The sequence below is a fragment of the Myodes glareolus genome, chromosome 23 (assembly GCF_982192425.1).
Source record: "Myodes glareolus chromosome 23, mMyoGla1.1, whole genome shotgun sequence".
Taxonomy (NCBI): Eukaryota; Metazoa; Chordata; class Mammalia; order Rodentia; family Cricetidae; genus Myodes; species Myodes glareolus.
In genome coordinates this window covers 54,087,160-54,109,797 of record NC_142048.1, presented here as the reverse complement: position 1 = coordinate 54,109,797, position 22,638 = coordinate 54,087,160, and the positions used below count along the sequence as shown (strand labels likewise).

The following is a 22,638-nucleotide window of genomic DNA, read 5'->3' as shown; positions in this document are numbered from 1 at the left end:
ATTAGCCATTCTTACGGGTATAAGATGGAATCTCAGAGTTGTTTTGACTTGCATTTCTCTAATGTCCAAGGATGCTGAACATTTCCTTAAGTGTCTTTCAGCCATTTTAGATTCCTCTGTTGAGAGTTCTCTACTTAGGTCTATACTCCATTTTTTATTGGATTATTTTTTTCTTTTGATAACCAATTTCTTGAGTTTTTTGTATATTTTGAAGATCAGACCTCTGTCTGATGTAGGGTGGGTGAAGATCTTTTCCCATTCTGTAGGCTGTCATTTTGTCTTGTTGACGATGTCCTTTGCTTTACAGAAGCTTTTCAGTTTTAGGAGGTTCCATTTATTGTTTATCTCAGTGTCTGTGCTATCAGGGTTATATTTAGGAAGTGGTCTCCTATGCCAATACATTCATACTTCCCATTTTGTCTTCTATGAGGTTCATTGTGGCTGGCTTTGTGTTGAGGTCTTTGATCCATTTGAACTTGAGTTTTGTGCATAGTGATAGATATGGACCTATTTTCATTCTTCTACATGTTGATTTCCAGTTATGTCAGCACCATTTGTTAAATATGCTTTTTTTCCCTTTGATATTTTTTGCTTCTTTGTCAAAAATCAGGTGTTCGAAGGTGTGTGGATCTATATCCAGGTCTTCGATTCAGTTCCATTGGTCCTCCTGTCTGTTTTTATGTCAATACCAGGCTGTTTTCAGTACTGTAGCTCTGTAGTAGAGTTTGAAGTCAGGGATTGTGATGCCTCCAGAAGTTCTTGTATTGTACATGGTTGTTTTGGCTATGCTGGGTTTTTGCTTTTCCATATGAAGTTGAGTACTGTTCTCTCAAGGTCTGTGAAGAATTTTGCTGGAATTTTCATGAACATTGCATTGACTCTGTAGATTGCTTTTGGTAAGATTGCCATTTTTACTATATTAATTCTACCTACCTTAGAGCATGGGAGATCTATCCACTTTCTGGTATCTTCTTGAATTTCTTTCTTCAAAGATTTAGTTATTGTCATACAGGTCCTCTACTTGTCTGGTTAGAGTTACTCTGAGATAGTTTATTCTATTTGTGCCTATTGTAAAGGGTGATATTTCTCTGATTTCTTTCTCAACCCATTAATCATCTGTATAAAGGAGGGCTACTGATTGTTTTTAGTTAATCTTGTATCCTGCTACATTACTGAAAGTGTTTATGAGTTGTAGGAGTTCCTTGGTAGAATTTTTGAGGTTGCTTATGTTAACTGTCATATCATCAGCAAACAGTGAGGGTTTGACTGCTTCTTTTCAAATTTGTGTCCATTTGATCTCCTTTTGTTGTTCTAGCTAGGACCTCAAGAACTATATTGACTAGATATAGAGAGAGTGGACAAACCTTGCCTGATTTCAATGGGATCTCTGGAAGTTTCTCTTCATTTAGTTTGATGTTGGCTGTTGGCTTGCTGTATATTGTAAAAGGAGGGTACCCGCTTGTTCATCCTGGCTGCCGACTAACTTAACCTTGAAATAACCACACAGAAACTGTATTCATTAAAACACTTCTTGACCCATTAGCTCAAGTTTCTTATTGGCTAACTCTTATATTAATTTAACCCATTTCTATTAATCTGTATATCACCATGTGGCAGTGGCTTACCAGGAAAGATTCTAACCAGTGACCGTCTCAGGTGGAGAATCCATGGCTTCTCCCTGTCTCTGCTTTCTTCCTCCCAGAATTCAGTTCTGTCTTCTCCACCAACCTAAGTTCTGGCCTATCAGGCCAAGGCAGTTTCTTTATTCATTAACCAATACAAGCAATACATAGAAAGAAGGACCTCCTAAACCAGTATATTGCCTTATTATGTTTAGGTACATTCCTTGTATCCCTGCTCTCTCTAAGACCTTTATCATGAAGGGATGTTGTATTTTGTCAAAAGATTTTTTGGCATCTAATGAGATGCTCATGTGGTTTTTATTTTTCAGTTTGTTTATATGGTGGATTACATTGACAGATTTTTGTATGTTGAACCATCCCTGCATCACTGGGATGAAGCCGATTTGATCATGGTGGATGATGGTTCTGATATGTTCTTGGATTTGACTTGCCAATATTGTAGCATCAATGTTCATGAGTGAGATTGGTCTGTAATTCTCTTTCTTAGTAATGTCTTTCTGTGATTTGGGTGTCAGAGTAATTGTAGCCTCATAAAAAGAATTTGACAGTGTTCCTTCAGTTTCTATTGTGTGGAAAGAATTTGAGGAGCATTGGTATTAGTTCTTCTTTGAAAATATTGTAGAATTCTGAACTGAAACCACCTGGTCCTGGGCCTTTTTTGGTTGGGAGACTTTTGATGACTGTTTCTATTTCTTTAGCAGTTATAGGTCTAATTATAAACCTATAATTTAGGTTTGCTTATCTGGTTTTGATTTAATTTTGGTAAGTGGTATTTATTCAGAAAGTTATGCAATTCCTTTAAGTTTTTCAATTTTGTGGAGTACAGGATTTTCGAAATATAATCTGATGATTATCTGGATTTCCTCTGTGTCTGTTGTTATGTCCCTGTTTTAATTTCTGATTTTGTTAATTTGGATATTCTCTCTCTGCCTTTTGTTTAGTTTGGATAAAGATTTGTTTATTTTGTTGATTTTCTCAAAGAACCAACTCTTTGTCTCATTGATTCTTTGTATTGTTTTCTTTGTTTCTATTTTGTTGATTCAGCTCTCAATTTGATTATTCCCAGTGGTCTAGTTCTCTTGGGTGAGTTTGCTTCTTTTTGTTCTAAAGTTTTCAAATGTTATGTTAATTCACTACTGTGAGATTTTTTTCAGCTTCTTTATGTAGGTATTTAGTGCTATGAACTTTCCTCTTAACACTGCTTTCACTGTATCCCATAAATTTGGATTTGTTGTGTGGTCATTTTCATTGAGTTTTAGGAAGTCTTTAATTTCTCCCTTTATTTTTTCCTTGATCCATTGATGATTCAGGTGAGTATTGTTTAATTTCCATGTATTTATGGGCTTTCTGGGATTAGTGTTGCTGTTGAATTCTAGTTTTAAGCCATGGTGATCTGATAAAATGCATGGGGTTATTCCAATTTTTTTGCATCTGCTGAGGTTCGTTTTGTTACTGAGTATGTGGTCAGTTTTTGAGAAGGTTCCATGAGGTGCTGAGAAGAAGGTATATTCTTTTATGTTTGGACGGATGCCTGTTAAGTCCATTTGAGTCATAACATCTGTTAATTCCCTTATTTCTCTGTTAATTTTTTGTCTGACTGACCTGTCCAGTGGCAAGAGTGGAGTGTTGAAGTCTCCCACTATTAGTGTGTAGGGTTTAATATATTATTTAAGCTTTAGAAGTGTTTCTTTTACATATGAGGGTGCCCTTGTATTTGGGGCATAGATGTTCAGTATTGAGATTTCCTCTTGATGGATTTTTCCTGTGACTAATATGAAATGTCCTTCTTTGTCTCTTTTGATTGATTTTAGTTTGAAGTCTATTTGTTAGATATTAGGATAGCTACATCAGTTTGATTCTTAGGTCCATTTGATTGGAAATTTTTCCCAACCCTTTACTCTGAGGAGATGTCTGTCTTTGAGGTTGAGGTATGTTTCTTGTATGCAGCAGAAGGATGGATTCTATTTTCACATCCAATCTGTTAGCCTCTGTCTTTTTATAGGTGAGCTGAGTCCATTTATATTAGGGATATTAATGACCACTGATTGCTAGCTCCTGTTAATTTAGTTTTCATTGTTGGTGATGTTAATTTGTGTGTTTTTCCCTTCTTTGGGATTTGCTGGGGTTCCTGTTTCCCTTCTGCATAGGTGATGATCTCATGTGGGCAGCATCTGAGAGGCAGAAACTAGAACGAAAATATCACACATTATTCCAGAAAATGGTTCCCTTCTGCAGTTTCCAGAGCTACCCACCCATCTATGTAGGAAGCTGTTTTACAAGACTCTGTCAACCGAGATGACAAAGTCGAAATTTCCACTTTGAATAAGCCAAGGGGGAGAAAGTCCACTTCAAAGTGTTAGCAGGGGTCAAGGACAGCCTCTCATGGATGAGCAATGGCAAGGCCTTGCCAGCCAGAGCTTGAGACTTGCCACCTCACTGATATGCAAAGGACCCTCACCTGTGCATGCTAGGCCTGCCTCCCACAGTCGGCTCTTAGTATTCAGTCCCCAGGTGTGTGATTCTCATCTGTTTGGGATTTTTGTTGGCTTTAGTTTTATGAAGCAGGCTCTTGCCCAGGCTGCCCCCAAACTTACCTGCCAGCCTTAGCCTCCAGGGTGCTGACCATGAGCCACCGTACCCAGCACCCAGATGGTGGCAGCTGAGGCACAATATTACATAAAGGTAAACCATTATAATACGTTCAAAATCACTGTTAATCCTAGTAAGATTAAAGGGGGTTTTATCACTGTTTTAAAAATACAATCGGCATTCTGGACCTGGGTTCCAATTCATGGATTCAACCAACCACAGACAGAAATATTAAAAAAATAAAATTCCAGAAAGTTCAAAAACAAAATTGAACGTTAGCATGAGGGAAGGGCTGTGATGAAATCAGGAGAGAGAACTCATCAGCGAACATATTCTGCCATGGCCCCTTGATACTCCAGCATGAGTGGTTACCTATGTGGCTGCCTCTGTGCTGAACACATAGAGCCTTTTCTAAATGATGCCTCGGATTTACGCTGTGTTAGGCATGGTAGTCATTTGACGATGATTAAAATGTAGAGAAAGATATGAGTAAGTTATAGGCAGATGCATTTATGTGATGTCGGGCATGTAAATCATGGGACACAATTAGAGAACACAGAAGGAAATGTGTATGAGCATCCTTGGGTTTGGGGATCCTGGGGTCCTGGGACCAATTCCCTGCCAATGCCAAGGGAGGGTTAGATGTGGTAACAAGATGGGACACCCGGCTCTTATTCAGCAGCCTTGATCTTGGAGTTAAAAGGTTTTTTAACTTTTGCATCCAGCCTGAGCAGGGTCAGGGCCTAGTATTGCTATTTACTCTCTGTGAACACACAGTCTTCTGCAGTACGGTTCCTAGACCTCCGTTAATAGCTCAATTAAATGCCCGTGGAGACTTGGCTGTGTTTGCCAAAAGCAATGTTAACTATTGTTTATTAGGTGTTTATTTTGTGTATTAAGTTTAAGTGTTTTGCCGTGGCTACTTTTCTTCAGGTGCTCACCCAACTTTGGAAAAAAGTTAGAATTTTTATCTGAAACACGGGATTGCAGCATCCTGAATGCTAAACTGTATTCTTGGTTCTAGCCTAGGCCACCAGCAGGGTTCTGGCTGTGTTCTGAGGCTGACACTTATTATTTGGGGCACCAGACACTGACTAGGAGCAGCAGGTACCAAGGTCCAGAGGACACTGGTTCTTCTTAGGCTTCTCAGATTTGGAAACAACTTGGGTTGGATGGAGTGGATGGTGAGGTTGGAAGGTATGGGCAGTGATGCCAATGAGTAGGGAAATCTAATGTAAGAGACACCGGGAGCATTTGGTAGACATACAAGTAAGGGGTGAGAGATCCTAAAGAGACACAGAAAGGAAGCGGTGTAAAGAATGTGGGCATTGAAACTGGGTACGTAAAGCACCTTATTTAAAAGTAAAAGAATTAGCCGGGCATTGGTGGCATACGCCTTTAATCCCAGCACTCGGGAGGCAGAGGCAGGCGGATCTCTGTGAGTTCGAGGCCAACCTGGTCTACAAGAGCTAGTTCCAGGACAGGCTCCAAAGCTACAGAGAAACCCTGTCTCGAAAAACCAAAAGTCCTATGTTTTCTCTGATGTCCCATTTTCAAATTTTCTTTACTTGTGGGAGAGGACACATGGTACTTGTGGAGGTCAGAGGGCAATTGTAGGAACAATTTCTCTCCTTCTACCGCATGGGTCTGGGGGTCAAACTCAGGTTTTTAGACTGGGTAGTCCCTTCTGGCTGAGCCTTTCCACAGGTCCCTGGTGCCCGCTTATGAAGAAATAGATAATGAAACAAGTTCTAGAAAGAATTATTGTAAACGGGAGGTATTTACTTTATCACCCAGGGATGGGGTCTGAATCTGTTTGGTATTTGAGTATTTCTACATACGAGCTGCACCAGCAAACCTAATGGTCCATCAGACTCGCAATCAGGGCAAAGTGATTGATAATGTCTTCCCACACCACTCCATGAATTTGTATGGCACGGTGGAAAACTGGGCAATAGAACTTGAAAGGAAAAGGTACCAAATTCCCCCAGAAATTTAAGCTAAGCAGACCCAGCTGCTGAACATCCTGGGTGTTTTCCCATGCTTTCATGTTTGACAAAACAGCAATTTGGAAAAGTGGGGAATGTGGCTTTTGAAAAAAGCTTGAGAGAAAATGACTATTGTGAGAACACGTTGGTCCGAACTCCCTGCTGCACCTCTAGGCGAGTATCGTACAATCTTCTCCCCGTAGAACTAAGTGAGGGGCTGGACAGACGGTTCAGCAATTAAGAGCCATGTTGTTCTTGCAGAATTCAGTCCCTAGAAATCATGTTGGGTGACTCACAATCATATGGAAGGACAGCTCCAGAGAATTTGATACTCTCTTCTGACCTCTCTGGGCAAGTTCAGTCACACATTCTTAGCCCCACCCTGGTATGCATGCACACACAGAAACAAAAGTAAAGAAATATTTAAAAAAAAAAACTTAAATGGCGCCTTTGTTTTTTTCTATATATGTAAAGTTGCCAAGAAGCTAGCAAGGTTTTTATGAGGCTCTGGAGGGGTCTGGCTGAAATCTAAACACTGAGCTTGCTATTCTGCTGAGTTATGCGGGCTTCCATTTCTGTTTGGTTGCTGTTTGGTTGCTGTTTTGTTTTCTCTTTAATGGATGATGATCTTAACCTTACGGCCTAGCCATAAAAACACAGGCCTCAAAGCAATTTGCTAAATTACCTGCCCAGTAACTTTTGATGGAAGTCACATGTGTAGATGCAAAAAGCCCATAACATTTGCATAAAGCAATGTCATCTATTCGAAGCTGTTCAGCTATAAGTGTCACCGGCCACAGTATGGACTTGAGGTGTCTCCTGGCAGCCATCCCCTCCCACCCTTCCCCGGAGCTCACGGACCATGTTTCTCTTTTCTCTGTCTTTGTAGCCAGAGCTACCTGCAAGCTGCCAGCGAGGTGCCTGTTGGTCACAGCCTGGACCCATCAGTCAACTACAACTCCCCAAAGTTCCGGTCCAGAAACCAGAGCTACATGCGGGCAGTGAGCACCCTGAGCCAGGCCAGCTGTGTGAGCCAGGTGGGGCCTCTTCTGGGCTTTTCTATGGAGGGTGCAGTCTCCAGAACTGTGCTAGAGGAAGAGGCTCCCATGGTGGGACACTTCCAAGGCATCCATGGGCAGCGCCCTCCTGCAGGGAGCTCACAACCATTTCTCTTGATTTAATGTGGGCTTTCTTCCTCTTCCAACAAAACAGCCTCGTTGGCTTATGCTGCATCCTCCTAACACAGCCACCAAGGTCACAGGTTGCCGAGTAACACCACAGAGGGTACCTGCCTGGCACAGGCAAAGTCTTGGTTTTCTCATCAGCACTACAGACAGAAGGACTGGGTACCATTTGCTACTGGGACAGATCTTATTTCTCATAGACACCTACTCTCAATGCAGGATCCAGGGTCACCACAGAGTGAGAGGGGTTGGACCCAGTAGAGGAAGAAGCACTAGGTTTCTCACTTGGGCAGATAGATGAAAGAGTCTACACTAACATCTAGCAGGGGCTGCTGGGGTCGTGAGTCCTGTGATACGCTTTAGCCTACCTTAGCAACAATTTCCTATTAAAAACTAGGTCAGGTTGCCATGGGCCAGGATCTTTTAGGAACTAACATGGGAAGAACTGCCCCTACTATAAAAGTCATGACTATGGGGGGTTAGCTCTCAAAATCCCATGTTCTACATATCTTTTAGTCCCAGGCCCCCTGGAAGGGGGCCCTTCCGTCCATAACTACCACTCCTGCGATATTATTAGAACACACTCAGATCCTCAGAATTAGGCTACAGTGGTGGCCTGGTTCACCAGCAAATCTCCATTTCCACAAGAAGAATCAAAGATGATTTGGAAGGTGCTCACAGGTCAGGTGAAGGCAGTGTACACTGTAACAACTCTCCTCCCAGAATAAGCATTGCTGAGGTAGACGTCCATCTTTTAAAGGCAACAATTTCCCCTTTTCCCTTTCAGTTAATTCATTTTCCAAATACAATCTTTTTGGCATTTGCCTGTGTGTGTGTGTGTGTGTGTGTGTGTGTGTGTGTGTGTGTATGTGTGTATATATATGTGTGTGTGTGTGTGTGTGTGTGTGTATGTATGTGTATGTGCATATGTATGTATATATATATATGTACGCATGTATATGTATATGTGGGAGGGTGTTGTATCCTGGAATTACAGACAGTTGTGAGCTGCCATGTGGGTGCTAGAAATTGAACCCAGATCCTCTGGAAGAGCAATCAGGGCTCTTAACCACTGATCCATCTTTCCAACCCCTCCAAATATAATTTTTAAAGCTGTTATGAAGCATGGCATGGTGGCATATGCCTGTAGCTCCAGAACTCATGGACTGAGGCAAAAGGATCATGAAATCAACCATAAATCTTTAGACTATCTTCTTTAAAATTTTTATAATAATAAAAAAATCCTCTTTCAGTCTCACCCCCACTTCATTTCTCCATGAAATTTATTTTTCAGTTTTGTGAGGTAAAAAACCTAGAACCACTGACTCCTGGGTTATGCCCACCTGAGATGAGAAAAGTCTCCTCTACACTCAAGGGTACCCCTCTTCCATTCAGCCAAAGTCCAATTTGGAGAATAAATAGTTAATCTGAGTTACTTACTGGAACACAAAGAGCTGAAAAACAACTCCAGCCCTAAAAGGTTTGCCCTGACATGGGAAATGACCCAGGAGCACTGCCTCCCTGGAGATCCCTACACAATGCGCAGTCAGCTTGATAGGCTGAACAGTCTCTCCTCCCCAAAGGCCTCACCACTTCTGTAACCTTGCTGAGTGGTCTTATAAATCTTTTCGGTTTCAGGAACTTCCTGAGACTTGTTAGTTGTTTATGGCTTGAGTCTTAAGAGCTTACCCATGCCCTCCAGGAGGGAATGTTGCTACATAATAGAGTCATATAACTTGAAATATTTTCATGTTCCAGTGCAAACAATCAGACCATCACATCATTCAGCCCCAGAATGCTCTCATTGTCCCATACTGATGCCCTAGCTCCTTTCCGTAGTGCATGGTCACCCCTTATCTCCATTTTGTATTGCTTTAGATACCTGGTGTCAGTGTAGCTACTCAGCAGGGAACCTTCTGGAACTAGCTTATTTCGCTAAGCACATTGTCTTCCAGATTTATCCATGTTGCAGCCATGTGTTCTGAGCATTGACATGCTGTGACCTTAAGATTTCACGATGTCATGTTGTATCTTGTCTCCTCTGAGATGTCTGTCTCTAACTGATAGCACATGCCTTCATGATCAGCCATGCTCTGGTCCGTTCCATCTTTCTTAGAGCTGGTTTCGTGAATCACCCCACCCTGCCCCTGATCTTTTGACAGACAGACTTTTAAAGTAATATCTTCCTTTAATCTGTCTGCCAGCATGATCCCAGTACTGAGAAGCTGTTGGCAGACCAGCCGCCATGGACTAGAAAGAACAAGAAAGGAAAAGATCTTAGATCTCAGCTGTTTGTGTGTTTGTGGAGGGGGTGATAGTGGGAGAGGGAGAAAGGGAAGGGTGGAGAAGTCAGGATGAAATCTGGTTTGGACGTGACATCAGATAGAGAGGAGCCAGAGTTTCCTGGCCTTGGGGGCAAAGATGTCCCATTGGTGTGGGGAAAGCATGGGGACCAAGTGGCCTTAGAGCTGGTGAAGTGACTCCAGGCGGGGTCTACAGTTTTCTAGTGAGGGGTTTGAGTAGAGATGGTCACGACAGAGAGGGGAGACATGTTCAAACTGTGAACTAAAGAGAGAAGAGGAGCTTGAAGAAGAATATTTTCATGACCTTAGCTTGTGGCCCAGTTAAAGAACAGACTAAGAACTCTGCGTGGTGGTGAAGGGGGAGGCATGTCTGGATCATGGAAAACCCCACCTAAGAATGTGCTCCAATGTTGATCACTGTAGCCATAGACAGCTGTGTGCAGTGACTTGATTCTATGTGCTCCAATGTTGATCACTGTAGCCATAGACAGCTGTGTGCAGTGACTTGATTCTGTGTGCTCCAATGTTGATCACTGTAGCCATAGACAGCTGTGTGCAGTGACTTGATTCTATGTGCTCCAGTGTTGATCACTGTAGCCATAGACAGCTGTGTGCAGTGACTTGATTCTATGTGCTCCAGTGTTGATCACTGTAGCCATAGACAGCTGTGTGCAGTGACTTGATTCTATGTGCTCCAGTGTTGATCACTGTAGCCATAGACAGCTGTGTGCAGTGACTTGATTCTATATGCTCCAATGTTGATCACTGTAGCCATAGACAGTTGTGTGCAGTGACTTGATTCTATGTGCTGCAATGTTGATCACTGTAGCCATAGACAGTGGTGTGCAGTGACTTGATTCTCAGTACTTCACTGAGACAGACTCTGTCATGGGCAGCTAGGATGGAGAAGGAGAGAGCCAGCGTGGAGAATGTCAGCCTAAGACTCAGGACAGACAAATGTGTCTGCCCGTGTCCATCAGGCACCGAGGATAAGCACCAGATCGCAGAATGTCGGTCCTCACTAAGCCCGTGGTATGAGAGACAGACCAATGAGAAGTACTGGAGAAGGAAGGAAACAGAGAGCAAGATGTTCTGTGTCCCCAACTCGCGCTGGCTGCTTCCCCCGGGATCCTCCCTCATGCCACTGACCAATGTTTTATCTGTACATGCGTGTCAATGTAGAAAGACACGCCTGAGAGAAACCCATAGAGTGTGAGAACTTGAAGAGAGGGCGTGTCTTAGTTTCTTTTCCTGTTGCTGTGTTGAAACTCACTGACAGAGCAGCTTCAAGGGGAAAGTTTATTCTGGTTCACAGCTCCAAGGGGCAGCTCATCAATGTAGAGGAGTTGAGGCACCAGGGGCTTTGAGCAACTGGTCACATGGTGTCCACAAGCAGGAAAGGAGAGCCATGGATTCTTGCTGCTGCTCAGCCCCTTTCTCCATTTATGTAGTCCAGGATCCAAACTGGGGTGGGTGGGTGGTGTCCTCCATCGTGGGTGGGTCTTTCCCCCTCAACACAGTCAAGATAGTCCCCCACGAGCATGCTCAGAAGCCCATCTTCCAGGGGATTCCAGACTCTGCCTGCCATCTCAGAAATCATTTGCCAAGATGGAGTCAGTGAGTGGGGAGAACTCCCCGGGATGAGCATGGGCTGAGCTCTCAGCCTCTTGTCCCCAACACCGGACGTAGACCTGAGTTCGCCAACCCCCTTTAAGCTGCTTCTGCTTAAAACTCTCCATGTTCACGCTTCTCCCACCTAACCCTTCAACCTCGTTTCAGTTTCTGTCGCCCCCTTTACTGAATTTCCAGTTAAAAATCTCCAGCCTCAGCCTGCGGACACCATATGCTATGTGCATGTGAGCATCACCATTAGGACACGTAGGAAAAACATGTTCTCTTGGGCCCCCTGTGACTGAGCGGATGGCCCAGCCCATGTCAGCTTAGCCTGTGATCCCACCAGGGCTGACAGGCTCCACCCAGTGCTCCCCAACACAGGGAAAGTTAAGTTCCCACGGTGAACTGATGGGCACAGTTTAAGACACAAGATGAAGAACTTACTACGTTTATCTGCTATGCTTGCAAGTCTCGAGCTAATAGTGGGGAAAATACGCCTGAGATTTGAGTCAATGTACAACGTTTCATGTGTATAGAACGCCTCCCAGGCGGCCATGTCTTCCCCACCCTGATTCTGCTCATGATGCTGTAATGGTGATGAGGGCAGGAGTGCCTCTGCCAAATTTGGGATTCGTTTCCATGACAATGAGCAGCAGCTGACTCTCACGTCCTGAAAATGAACTAAAAGTAGCTGATGCACTTGAATGTGTGTGCTTACTTCTTCAGCCTCCAACCCAGAGTCAGCCAGAGCGGTAGGTAGCTGGGGAAGATGAAGGGGTCACTGGGGAAGGAGAAAGGCCTGACAGTGTGGACCTTGGCTGTGTACCAGGTGTTTCGGGAGGCTTTCGCTCACCCTGGCTCCTAGTCCTTGTGATGGCTCTCAGCCTGGTGAGTTCCCAAAACGTCCATCATCTGTAGCTAGTTATATACCTTCCTGCTTTTGTAAGAGATAACCTAAGAAGCCAGCCCCCAACCTTAACGGAGTCCCAGTGCAGATTTCAAACGAGCTGCGCCGAAAATATAATGCTGTCACCGAGTCCTGTGAGTGCATTCTGTAACTGGTTCTCGTGTGACGTGGCTGCGATCACCCTGGCGGATCCTGGCGTCACGTGTGTTATTGCTCTTCCAGATGAGCGAGGCAGAGGTCAATGGGCAGTTCGAGTCAGTGTGTGAATCTGTCTTCAGCGAAGTTGAATCTCAGGCCATGGATGCCCTTGACCTGCCTGGGTGTTTCCGAACAAGGAGTCACAGCTACCTTCGGGCCATCCAAGCTGGTTACTCCCAAGACGATGAATGTATTCCCGTGATGACACCCGCCAACATGACCTCAACCGTCAGGCCAACAGCAGGTAAACAGAACGCCCTCTTTTCACCTACCTAGCAGAAAACCTACAGGTGTGCTTGAGCGTTTTGCGTAGAAGGGAGCTGCCATGCCCCTTCACCACAGGTAAAATTTCCTCACGGAAATTACCACGCATCACATAATAACATTCGCAGTAGCATTCTGAAGCATTTCTTTCAAAAATAGCCTTGCCTTTTTCTCAGGAGGAACTCTAGAAATTACCGAGGTTCTTTGAAGCAATCAGGAGTAAGTTTCGTTAAGGTCTCTATGACAGGCAAGCATATAAGTACCGACATTTGGGCAGTCCTTGGGTTTTAACGCCAGTATTCAAGAGGTTGGAGCGAAGCTCGGGTGGACTGAGCCATGGCCCCTGCAGTGGCTCTGCATTGCGGAGCCCGGTCTCCGTCACTGCCGCTCCGTAGCAGATCCATAAATGTGATTCATCACGACTGAAGCAGTGGTTAGTGTAAATTCCCTCATCGACTTAAGCTTGGAGGATTCAATGTCACACTTTCCCTTCAGCTCTTATGGAAAACTATATTCCCGCCCTTTGAAGATTTACCACCGAGACCAAATGCCACCACCCACTAGTTTACTGCACAATTATTATTTATATAACACAATGAATATACATGGCCCAGAGAAATCCATAAAACACAGCGAGCTGTAAAAGTTTGCCACGCTCCAGGTGAAGGCTGGGGAGAGAAGCCGTAAAACACCCCAGTGTCAAAAAACGAGCTGTCTCGGACAGCCTACGATTCAAACTGCTGTGGCCAGATCCAAAGAATTTAAAATACAACCCTAAGAAGAAACAGAACATGCTTTGTCCATATGAAATGATGTCAGGAGCCAAAAGTCAGGTAGGGGATGTGGCAAGCCATAACTTTCAGAAGAGAGGGAATCAGAGGGCCTCTCACAGCAGGCCTCTTTGGTCAGTGCTAATGTGAGCCAGGACCCATGAACCCACACACTACCAAATGACAAACTGAAGAATTTCTGTCGTGGAGTACATTCTGCACTGTTGTTTGCTCTTTAGGAGGAAATCCTTCACGCTGGTGTCTATAGGAAAATAAACTCATTCAAGTTTCTTTCCGTTGCTTATCTTGGCGAGGTCTGGCGCGCGTCCATTTCTCTGAGTCTGTTGTTGAGGTCTTCTAAAGAAATACTAACCATGAGTCACGTGTTCCAGAGAGCATGACAGGCTCTCTTCCACACCAGCGGTGGAAACTCGCTAGTTGTGGGATCTTTGCACACCGCGAGAAGATGTATTTGCTGGGATTGGTATACCAAAAAGCTGAGCGGCCAATAACTAGGCAGGAGGCATAGGCAGGATTTCCAGGGAGAGAGAGGAAGAGGAGGAGGATCTAGGCATGCAGGAGAAGCCAGGGGACAGAGAGGAAACAGGAGGTACAGGCTGGAAGAGAGGTAATGCCATGTGACAGAGTGTAGAGTAATATAAACGAGTTCATTTAAATTATAGGAGCTAGTTAGAAAAAAACCTAAGCTATGGACGGAACTTTCATAATTAATAAGAAGTCCCCATGTCATTATTTGGGAGCTGGATGGTGGGACAGAAAGAGACCCATTAAACCCACTGTCTTCTCCTGTGCCTGGTGACCCTAACAAGACACTGACCCACAAGCCGTGGGCCTTGATGAGAGATGCCCAGTGGAACATGGCATTCTGTCCTCCTCACAGCTTTATGAAGAACAGAGGACACAGCCCAAGTGTGTGACTTGAAACAGGCAGAGCTGCGCATGTCAACAGGAAGATACATACAGTCGTGGGGTTCTTGAAACTGGCAGTCACAATCTTGGGTTGTTCTCTCAGATGTCCAGTGCCATGTGCTCCGCTGCCTCAGAGGTATCAGAGATTGCTGTCCATCCTCAGGGGTGTCAGAGATTGCTGTCCATCCTCTGCCTGCATGTGACAATAGAACTAATTTAAAACTTAGGGAAGGAATGAGATTCGCAGTCAGTACACTGAAAAGCAACCCTTGAAAGCTAGGCCTGAGCAGTATAATCCTGTCACCCCAACATTCAAGAAGCTGAGATGGGATTGAGAATTTCGGGCCAACCTGGGCTACCTAATGAGTCCCACAGTAGCCTGAACTTCTTGGTAAGACTCTGTCTCAAAAAAGTAATTAAATCAAAAGGCAACCCCTTCGAAGGGAATTAATCATGCTCACCAGTGTTTGTTGAGTGCCCCCTACAAGCAAATGAACAATTAAACATTTTCATGGTCTTCAGAAAGGCTTTGAAACAATAATTATGTGGTAGAAAATGGCTTTGCTGTTTTTAGAGCTGTCGTTAGGGAGAGAATAGAAATAGAACAGATTTCACAGAGATAATATAAGAATCAGTACCGAACTCAGGCTGAAGTCCTGATTTATGTACACAGTAAATCGTTCTTCCCCGGCACCCTGCGCATTCCAAAACTCCACACACAAAATAAATTTTTAAATGTTTCTATTCAAAGTTTCCAATGGAAGTTGGCCTAGTTACTGAGTCAAACTCTCTTCTAGACTATGGGATAAATAGCAGCCTCATGGCCGCAACGGTAGGTCAGATGAGCGCAATGTTGGGCGGCTAGAGGAAAGCCAACATCATGAGGGGGTAGCACGGTCATGGTTGTGAGAAGCCAAAAGCTCAGGTCCCACCACCGCGCTCACCACCACTGCACCAAATTACAGCCTATTGAATGCCAAGGATTTTTCCTTCACTCAACAGACGCCAGATGACATGCAACATGATCTGCTTAATAAGATGGTGAACAATGTCAAGGATTTTTATTAATCTGGAAAAACGGTAGAGAGGAAAATTCCCCGAGTCACAGAATTCAAATTTAGTATGATGTTACAGACCTCGCACGGCCTCTCTGTGCATCGGGTCACGTAGCCCTAACTGTTTTCCCTGAGAGCCCGGGGAGCGACGAGCGCTCTAGTTCTGCGTTCCTCAGCCCCCTCGCAGCTGTGCGAAAGCTCAAGACAACTTGAATTATCCTCTCTGCTTTTCTGGTGCTTTTAACACGTGAAAATTTGGGGTGTCCTTGAGAGCAGCAGAGCCTTCTTAGCTCCTAGGTGGACTTTTAACTCGGGCGTTAGGGTGCCAGACATTCGTGTTCACACAAAACTTGGAGGGAGTCAGTAGCCTCCAGGTTCTTGCCTTTCGAATTTGAATGATGAAGTTTATAAGAGGTGGGTTTTGGGAAGCATTTCATTGTTGGGAGCTTGAGAAAGATGACAGGAGAGATCCCCAAAGGGTCAGATGCTATTGAGGGCCACAACCTTGGAATCATGAAGGCTTTACTTAACGGAGACATGGGAGCAGAGACGAGCCAGTCTAGATCCCAGTTCAGCTATCCAATGTCTGTCAGCTTCTGCCACACCCTCCCTATGAATTCCAGAAAAGGGGTGCATTTAGAGAGAAAGATGCAGAAAACGCAGGTCAGTCTGACATCCCAGGTCTCTAGCCAAGGCAGCAAAGACATTTGTCTTAAACACTTCTGCCATCTCCTGCCTGTTAGCCAGGGCAAGGATATCAAAGGGGCTAAGGACATTTGTAGCTTTTAGTCAAAGAGAACCTGCATTTTCATGATCCTAAACGGCCTAGCCGCTCCTCTCCCATTCTCAACACCTCCTACCTTGTGACACACATGTAGATCTTAACCCACCCGACCCCTGGAAATCTATAAGATGGAGAAACTCCCTCTGACATAGAACTAAAGGGAACTGAAGGATCTGAGTCATCTGTCTCTCCCACCATGGCCCCATCATGACTGCCTACGGCCATGGCACTGTACCTCACCCAGTATTCTGGGACTGAAGTATGTCTTCTTCAGCATCTCCCTTGTGCTACCCATGACAGTTCTGTCTCTTATCAAGTTGCTCTTTGGACCCGAGGGCCCAATCTCTCTGCCTTCGGGGCCACATGTGACTGCTTGCGGACTTGATGTTGCCACCCTCCTAATAAAACTCACTTGTCAGGCAAACCAGATCAGCTCCCTTCTAGGACCCTGCCTTCTTTTATCAATGTTGGTACTACCCGTGCTGATAGTGAAGCTGAATCCCGCCTTTGATCGGAGCTGTCTATCACAAGGCAAGTGGATTGAAGTCATTTTATTCTTAAGTACTTCTTGGTTTTGGAAACTGTTATACTAGCATTTGATGGCCACCTTCATTCACATTGGAGATTATTTTGATGAATTAACACTCTTCTATTATCCCGGGGCACTCGGGGTACAGCTCAGCAGTAGGGTGTTTATCTGGAGTATAAGAGGTTCTGGGATTTGTCTCCAGGACTGAAAGGGATTAAAGAAATGTTTTCCTTTTATGACTCAAAAAAAAAATCTACTTTCAGAAACATCTCAAAGTGATTGTTTTGAGGTATAAGATGCATTTAAACATGTTCTTTACGGAGGCTTGAAAAATGAAAGCTGGCAGTATTAGATTTTCTCACCTTATAAACATGTAAATCTAGAAGCCTGGTGCTCATGCAATAAATCAAGTGTCAAATGTACAGCTGAGTGAATTCCTATAGATTTTTCAGAGCACAGTAGACAGTCTTAACTTGGAGGCTGGCAGGTGCGTGCTACCAGCCAATGTCACCTCTCTTCTCACCTGCAAGCAGGGAGCAGGAAGTCCCGCCCACCAAGCTCCACTCACCTCTCTCTGTGGTCCCCAGCAAACACAGAAACACAGCCCTGAGCAGGACGATCCTACCCACCCATCATGCTTCTCATTATGAAAAGCAGTGGGTGTTGATTATAGACCTCTCCTTAAATGAAGTGGTTTGGCAAACATCTACCTTCCATTTCACACTTGGTTTCTCTCTCATCTATGAAATGATTGATCAGATAGATTTGCTGGTCTAAATACTCATTCCACCCGGTTTTTTGAGGGGGAGAAATAACATTGGTCCTGTGGAGGGAGGCAGTATAAAATTAGATGATAATGGTTTTTCTCTGGGTCAGAAATTGTCTCCACACATGTCACAACTAATTCCAGAAGTCATCAGAACCAAGGGGAAGCCACACCGGGATGGCAGAGGGAACAGCACAGGCCTACTTTATCTTATTATTCATATTTCAGCAGCGACTTCTCTCTCCAGGGTGCATAATAACTCTGTTTCCAAGACAAATCTTCGCTAACACACCAGAGGAAAGCTATCCTCATATTTTTTATGTCTTGAATATTAGACACAGGGAAAACTGTTCTCAACACTACGAATTTTGTCTGTACTTCTTTGCAAAATTCTCTGTTGTGTGTACATTAGGTCTTTACAGATAGGTATGCCAATTTTCTGGCCTGAGCGTTGCTTGGAGCTTTGTGACCAAGTCCCCAACTTCTTCAAATCCAGTGCTTCCTAGTAAGGTAAATAAGAATCATAAATACTTTGATAAGTAAATGAACAGAGAACATTGACAAAAGATCACACATGGTCACTTTCAATTTCAAGAGACAAAAGTCCAAAATAAAATAAAGAAAAGCCATATCAAAGAAAGCCTTACACTATATTTAGATTATGGACATTTATGAGGTGTGTGCTGTGTTTAGAACATGGACAACTTGCTTTGAATGCAGAATTGTCCTTGGTCTAAGATTCACCCTCAGACATAAAGCCTGGGAACCACTGCAAGAGATGGATCAGTCATCTACAGACACTTGCTGCATGACAAGAAGGTGCGTACGGAAAATGATGGCAGCCAAAGAGAGGCTTGAGACGCCATGGTGGACTCCAGAATTCCCCAGTTACAGTGAGGCTGGCTAGAAGTCCAGGGCTAAGTAGTGTGAGCCAGCATAGGGAGGCATCCAAGCCTGGAGTCAAGAAGGCCCATGATGCCGGGGATCCAAAAGCACTGAACAGGAGGGAAGGAGAAGCCAATATGGCAAAAGTGGGGGGGGTGACTCAGGAGCTATGGAGCCGGTTCTCTGCACTGTGGGTCAGCACTGACACAGCTCGGAGACTGCTGAGTGACCCCCCAGCAGAAAAGAGTTCCAGTATGAGTCAAGTCTTCCAGAAACTCTGTTGAATCTCTTACCGTCGGGCCCTCAGCTTGCCTCCTTCGAGATGGCCCCTACTGAGGTGATGGAGCTACAATGAGATCACCTGTTCAGTAGGGCTATGGGATGAAGAGATTGCAACGCAGACTCGCAGATCATGGGAACACTGAGAGAAAAATGTCACCTGCAAGCCAAGAGGAGAGACCTAAGGAGGAGTTAACCGTGGCGTGTTAACTTCAGACTGCATGCTTCTTGGTGTGAGCAGAAATGGCCCAAGGCAGTAGTTTTCTTATGCAGCCAAAAGAGTTATGACCCAAAAGATGTGAAAAGTCTGACCTTGCCCTACCGTAGAAAGTTCTAGAGACGACTGTCAAACCTAATCCTACAGGTAAAGGGGACAAGGACTAGGCAGCTCTGAGCAGCTGGAGCAGCCTCCTGAGGACGCTCCTGTATAATTGGATAGAGTCTGGAACACACTGAAGAAGTTTTAGCCTCCAGCTCTGTCCCCATGAGACTTCAAAAGGCTGCAGGCCAGGTGACACAGATGATGTCATCAAGGAGGACAAATCACTCAGTTGTCAGATATAGTTGCAGGAACTACAGCCCCAAATGGAGACAGACCAAACACTGAGGGAAACAGGAGACAGGAACTAAATCCAGAAACTGGCCTTGACAACCCCCCCACCCCCGCGCTACCCTCTGAAGTTTAAAGTCAACCACAGGAATGGAAGTGCCAGGGCACAGAAACAGGATGGAAGGAGCAGCTCCATCCTGAGAAGACAGTTTCTTTAGGGTGGGCCAAGGAGTTGGGAACAGCTTGGATGCTGAGTACTGCTGGTACCCCCACCCAACAGAGCCAGTGGGAGGCCTGCCACGAGAGAGTGTGCCGTGGATCTGTGAAGGCTGAGGCACCTCTGTGGTGTGTCTGCACCCCCACACAGAGCACCAATGGCAGACCAAAGGAAGAGTCCATCCAAGCCTAACTTGGTGAACCAGTGAATTTGTCGGGGTTCCTTATGGGGAGTATGGGTAAGGTGTTAACTTAAAATAGCACGGCTGAGGACTCAACGGCAGATGGTGACAGAGAGACCTATCTAGCATGGGTGACAGCTCACAAAAGCTGTGACCCTGGAGCTCCCTGCAGGACTCACAGACAGCTCAGCTGTTAGGAGAGCTCCCCCACCCCACCCCCGTCTCCATCAGTCCTTACTGCTTATGTAGCCCAGGGATAGGGGGCGTGTCATAAAGCTTGTGTTTCTAGAGCCTTCTAAACCTTGAAGTGCTAGCTTACCTTCTGGGTCTTAAGAGCATCCCTCCAGAACTGCACGTTTCAATTTATAGAGACCACCGTGCAGCAGCCTCTAGGGGCTCGAGGTGGGCCTGATGGTCAGTGACAGACGTGGAGTCTAGACTCGAGCTGCCCCCAGGAAGAGGGCAGAGAATCTGGGAGAAGAGAGAGCGTCAACTTCTACGCACTGAGAAATAGTCTGCTGAAGGATACCTCCAAGAGAAGGAAACTCACAGATGGTGGGGCGGAGGGAGGGCTACCAGAAGGCTCACAGGGCCCCCATCACAACCCAGGATGCAAGGTTGCATCTGAATTCTGGCAACGTGACAAGTTGGAAAGATTGCTAAAGGGCCCTGGATAGCACCAGTCCACTGTGGAACGGTGCAGATCTTTGCAGAGAGGAAGCCAGTGTGGGATCATCCTGTTCCGCTTGAACGGCTGCAGAACCTGGAACACCAGCAAGGCGCTGGGATTGAGAAAGCCTTAGAGCAGGTGTGCTCCATCCAGACTCGCTGCTGTAGCTCATGGCTACAGCTCTATGCCTTCAAGCCACACAGACCTGTCCTGTGAGCATTATAGAGATCCCATCTCTAACTTGGGTCTCAAGGTGATAGCCAGACACTCTTTCTCTGGGATCCAAATGGTAGTCTAAGGATCCCTCCTTACCTTTTTACCCAGTGGAGTCTCCTGCCTTCTGCAGCACCAGCCACACGGTCCTTAACTGTTTCTGTTGCCGCTGCTCCTTCGCTGACTCTGGCCTTCCTGTCCCTACAAGTAGTACCCCAGTAATGTTATTGGCCCACTAGGTAAGCCAGAACCATGACCCATCTCAAGACCCTGTGCTTAGTCACATCTGTGCCATTCCCCGTGTGCACAGGTCTAGTTTCCAGGTTATTGACCTGGCAGGCTCGGGGTGGTGGTGTCTGTCTAACTCGGGATGCTTCAGGAAACATTAGGTGAGTGTGTGTACAAATGAGGTCTTTTATAAGTTGGGGCAAGTATGAGTGCTGCCGTCTCCCCCACACTGGACTGTAGGGACCTGCTTTTCATTTCAGGACTGAAACCTAAAATCCTACATGGTCAGAGCCCACACTGTAAAGCTCATATACTTTCCTCCTGCTTACACTAGCAGAATTTCTACCCAGACCGTATCTTCTACCCGCACCTGCAGCTTCAGTTCATGGTGAATCATAGACCCCGAAGTGATGACAGCGTGCATAGGACAATTCAGAGTGTTCTCGTGGACGTCCAAGGTATCTCTGCAATCGCTGCAGTCCATCTCTCAGCTTCTCAGAAGCCACCAACACCCATCGCTTCTGGGAATCCTGAGACGTCTCCAGATCTTTGCACTAAATTGAAACACAGGTTGTGTCTTTGAAATTTCGTCCCTGTATTTGCAGTTTAAAGATATATACTTAGGACCAGGGACCTAGCCTCTTTCTTATGTCTATTTGGACTTGAGTTTTGTGCATGGTGATATGATGGAGGATGGTCATCTGTCTATGTGTTACTTTCATTGGTTAATAAAGAAACTGCCTTGGCCCTTTGATAGGACAGAAAATTAGGTAGGCGGAGTAAACAAAACAGAATGCTGGGAGGAAGAAGGCAGTGAGGCAGATGCCATGGCTCTCCTCTCCAAGATGGAGGTGGGTTAGAATCTTCCCGTAAGCCACGATCTCGTGGTGATATACAGATTATTAGAAATGGGTTAATTAATATGTGAGAATTAGCTAATAAGGGGCTGAAGACAATGGGCCAGGCAGTGTTTAAATGAATACAGTTTTCGTGTAATTATTTTGGGTAAAGCTAGCGTGGGTTCTTTTACAGTGATAGATATGGATCTATTTTCATTCATCTACATGGTGATATCCAGTTATGCCATCACCATTTGTTAAATATGATTTCTTTTTTCCATTTGATATTTTTTGCTTCTTTGTCAAAAATCAGGTGTTCGGAGGTGTGTGGATTAATACCTGGGTCTTGGATTCAGTTCCATTGGTCCTCCTGTCTGTTCTCATGTCAACAGGCTGTTTTCAGTACGGTAGCTCTGTAGTAAGAGTTTGAAATCAGGGATTGTGATGCCTCCAAAAGTTTTTCTATTATACATGATTGTTTTTGAAATCCTGGGGATTTTGCTTTTCCATATGAAGTTGAGTCCCATTCTTTCAAGGTCTGTGAAGAATTTTGCTGGAATTTTGATGGGCATTGCATTGACTCTGTAGATTGCTTTTGGTAAGATTGCCGTTTTTACTATGTTTATTCTGCCTACCCAAGAGAAAAGGAGATCTTTCTACTTTCTGGTGCCTTCTTCAATTTCTTTCTTCAAAAATTTAAAGTTCTTGTCATACAGGTCTTTCCCTTGTTTGGTTAGAGTTACTCCAAGATATCTTATGCTATTTGTGGCTATCGTGAAGGGTAATGTTTCTCTGGTTTCTTTTTCAGCCCATTGATCATCTGTGTAAAGGAGGGCTCCGCATTTTTTTAGTTAATCTTGTATTCTGCTACATTCCTGAAGGTGTTTATGAGTTGTAGAAGTTCCTTAGTAGAATTTTTGATGTCACTTAGGTAAACTATCATATCATCAGCAAATAGTGAGAGTTTGACTTCCTTATTTGTATCCCCCTGATCTCCTTTTGTTGTCTTATTGCTCTAGCTAGGACCTCAAAATCCATATTGAATAGATACA

General features: G+C 44.8%; 1 protein-coding gene across 1 annotated transcript in view; it reads left to right on the top strand.

Moving 5' to 3' along the window:
* Nucleotides 1-22,638, top strand: part of Dlgap2 (DLG associated protein 2) — a 733,863-nt gene that overhangs the window by 665,341 nt on the left and 45,884 nt on the right. The window contains exons 8-9 of the mRNA XM_048456266.3: nucleotides 7,110-7,257; nucleotides 12,451-12,670. Coding sequence (XP_048312223.3) covers nucleotides 7,110-7,257; nucleotides 12,451-12,670 — 368 coding nt within the window. The remainder of the gene's footprint in view (nucleotides 1-7,109; nucleotides 7,258-12,450; nucleotides 12,671-22,638) is intronic.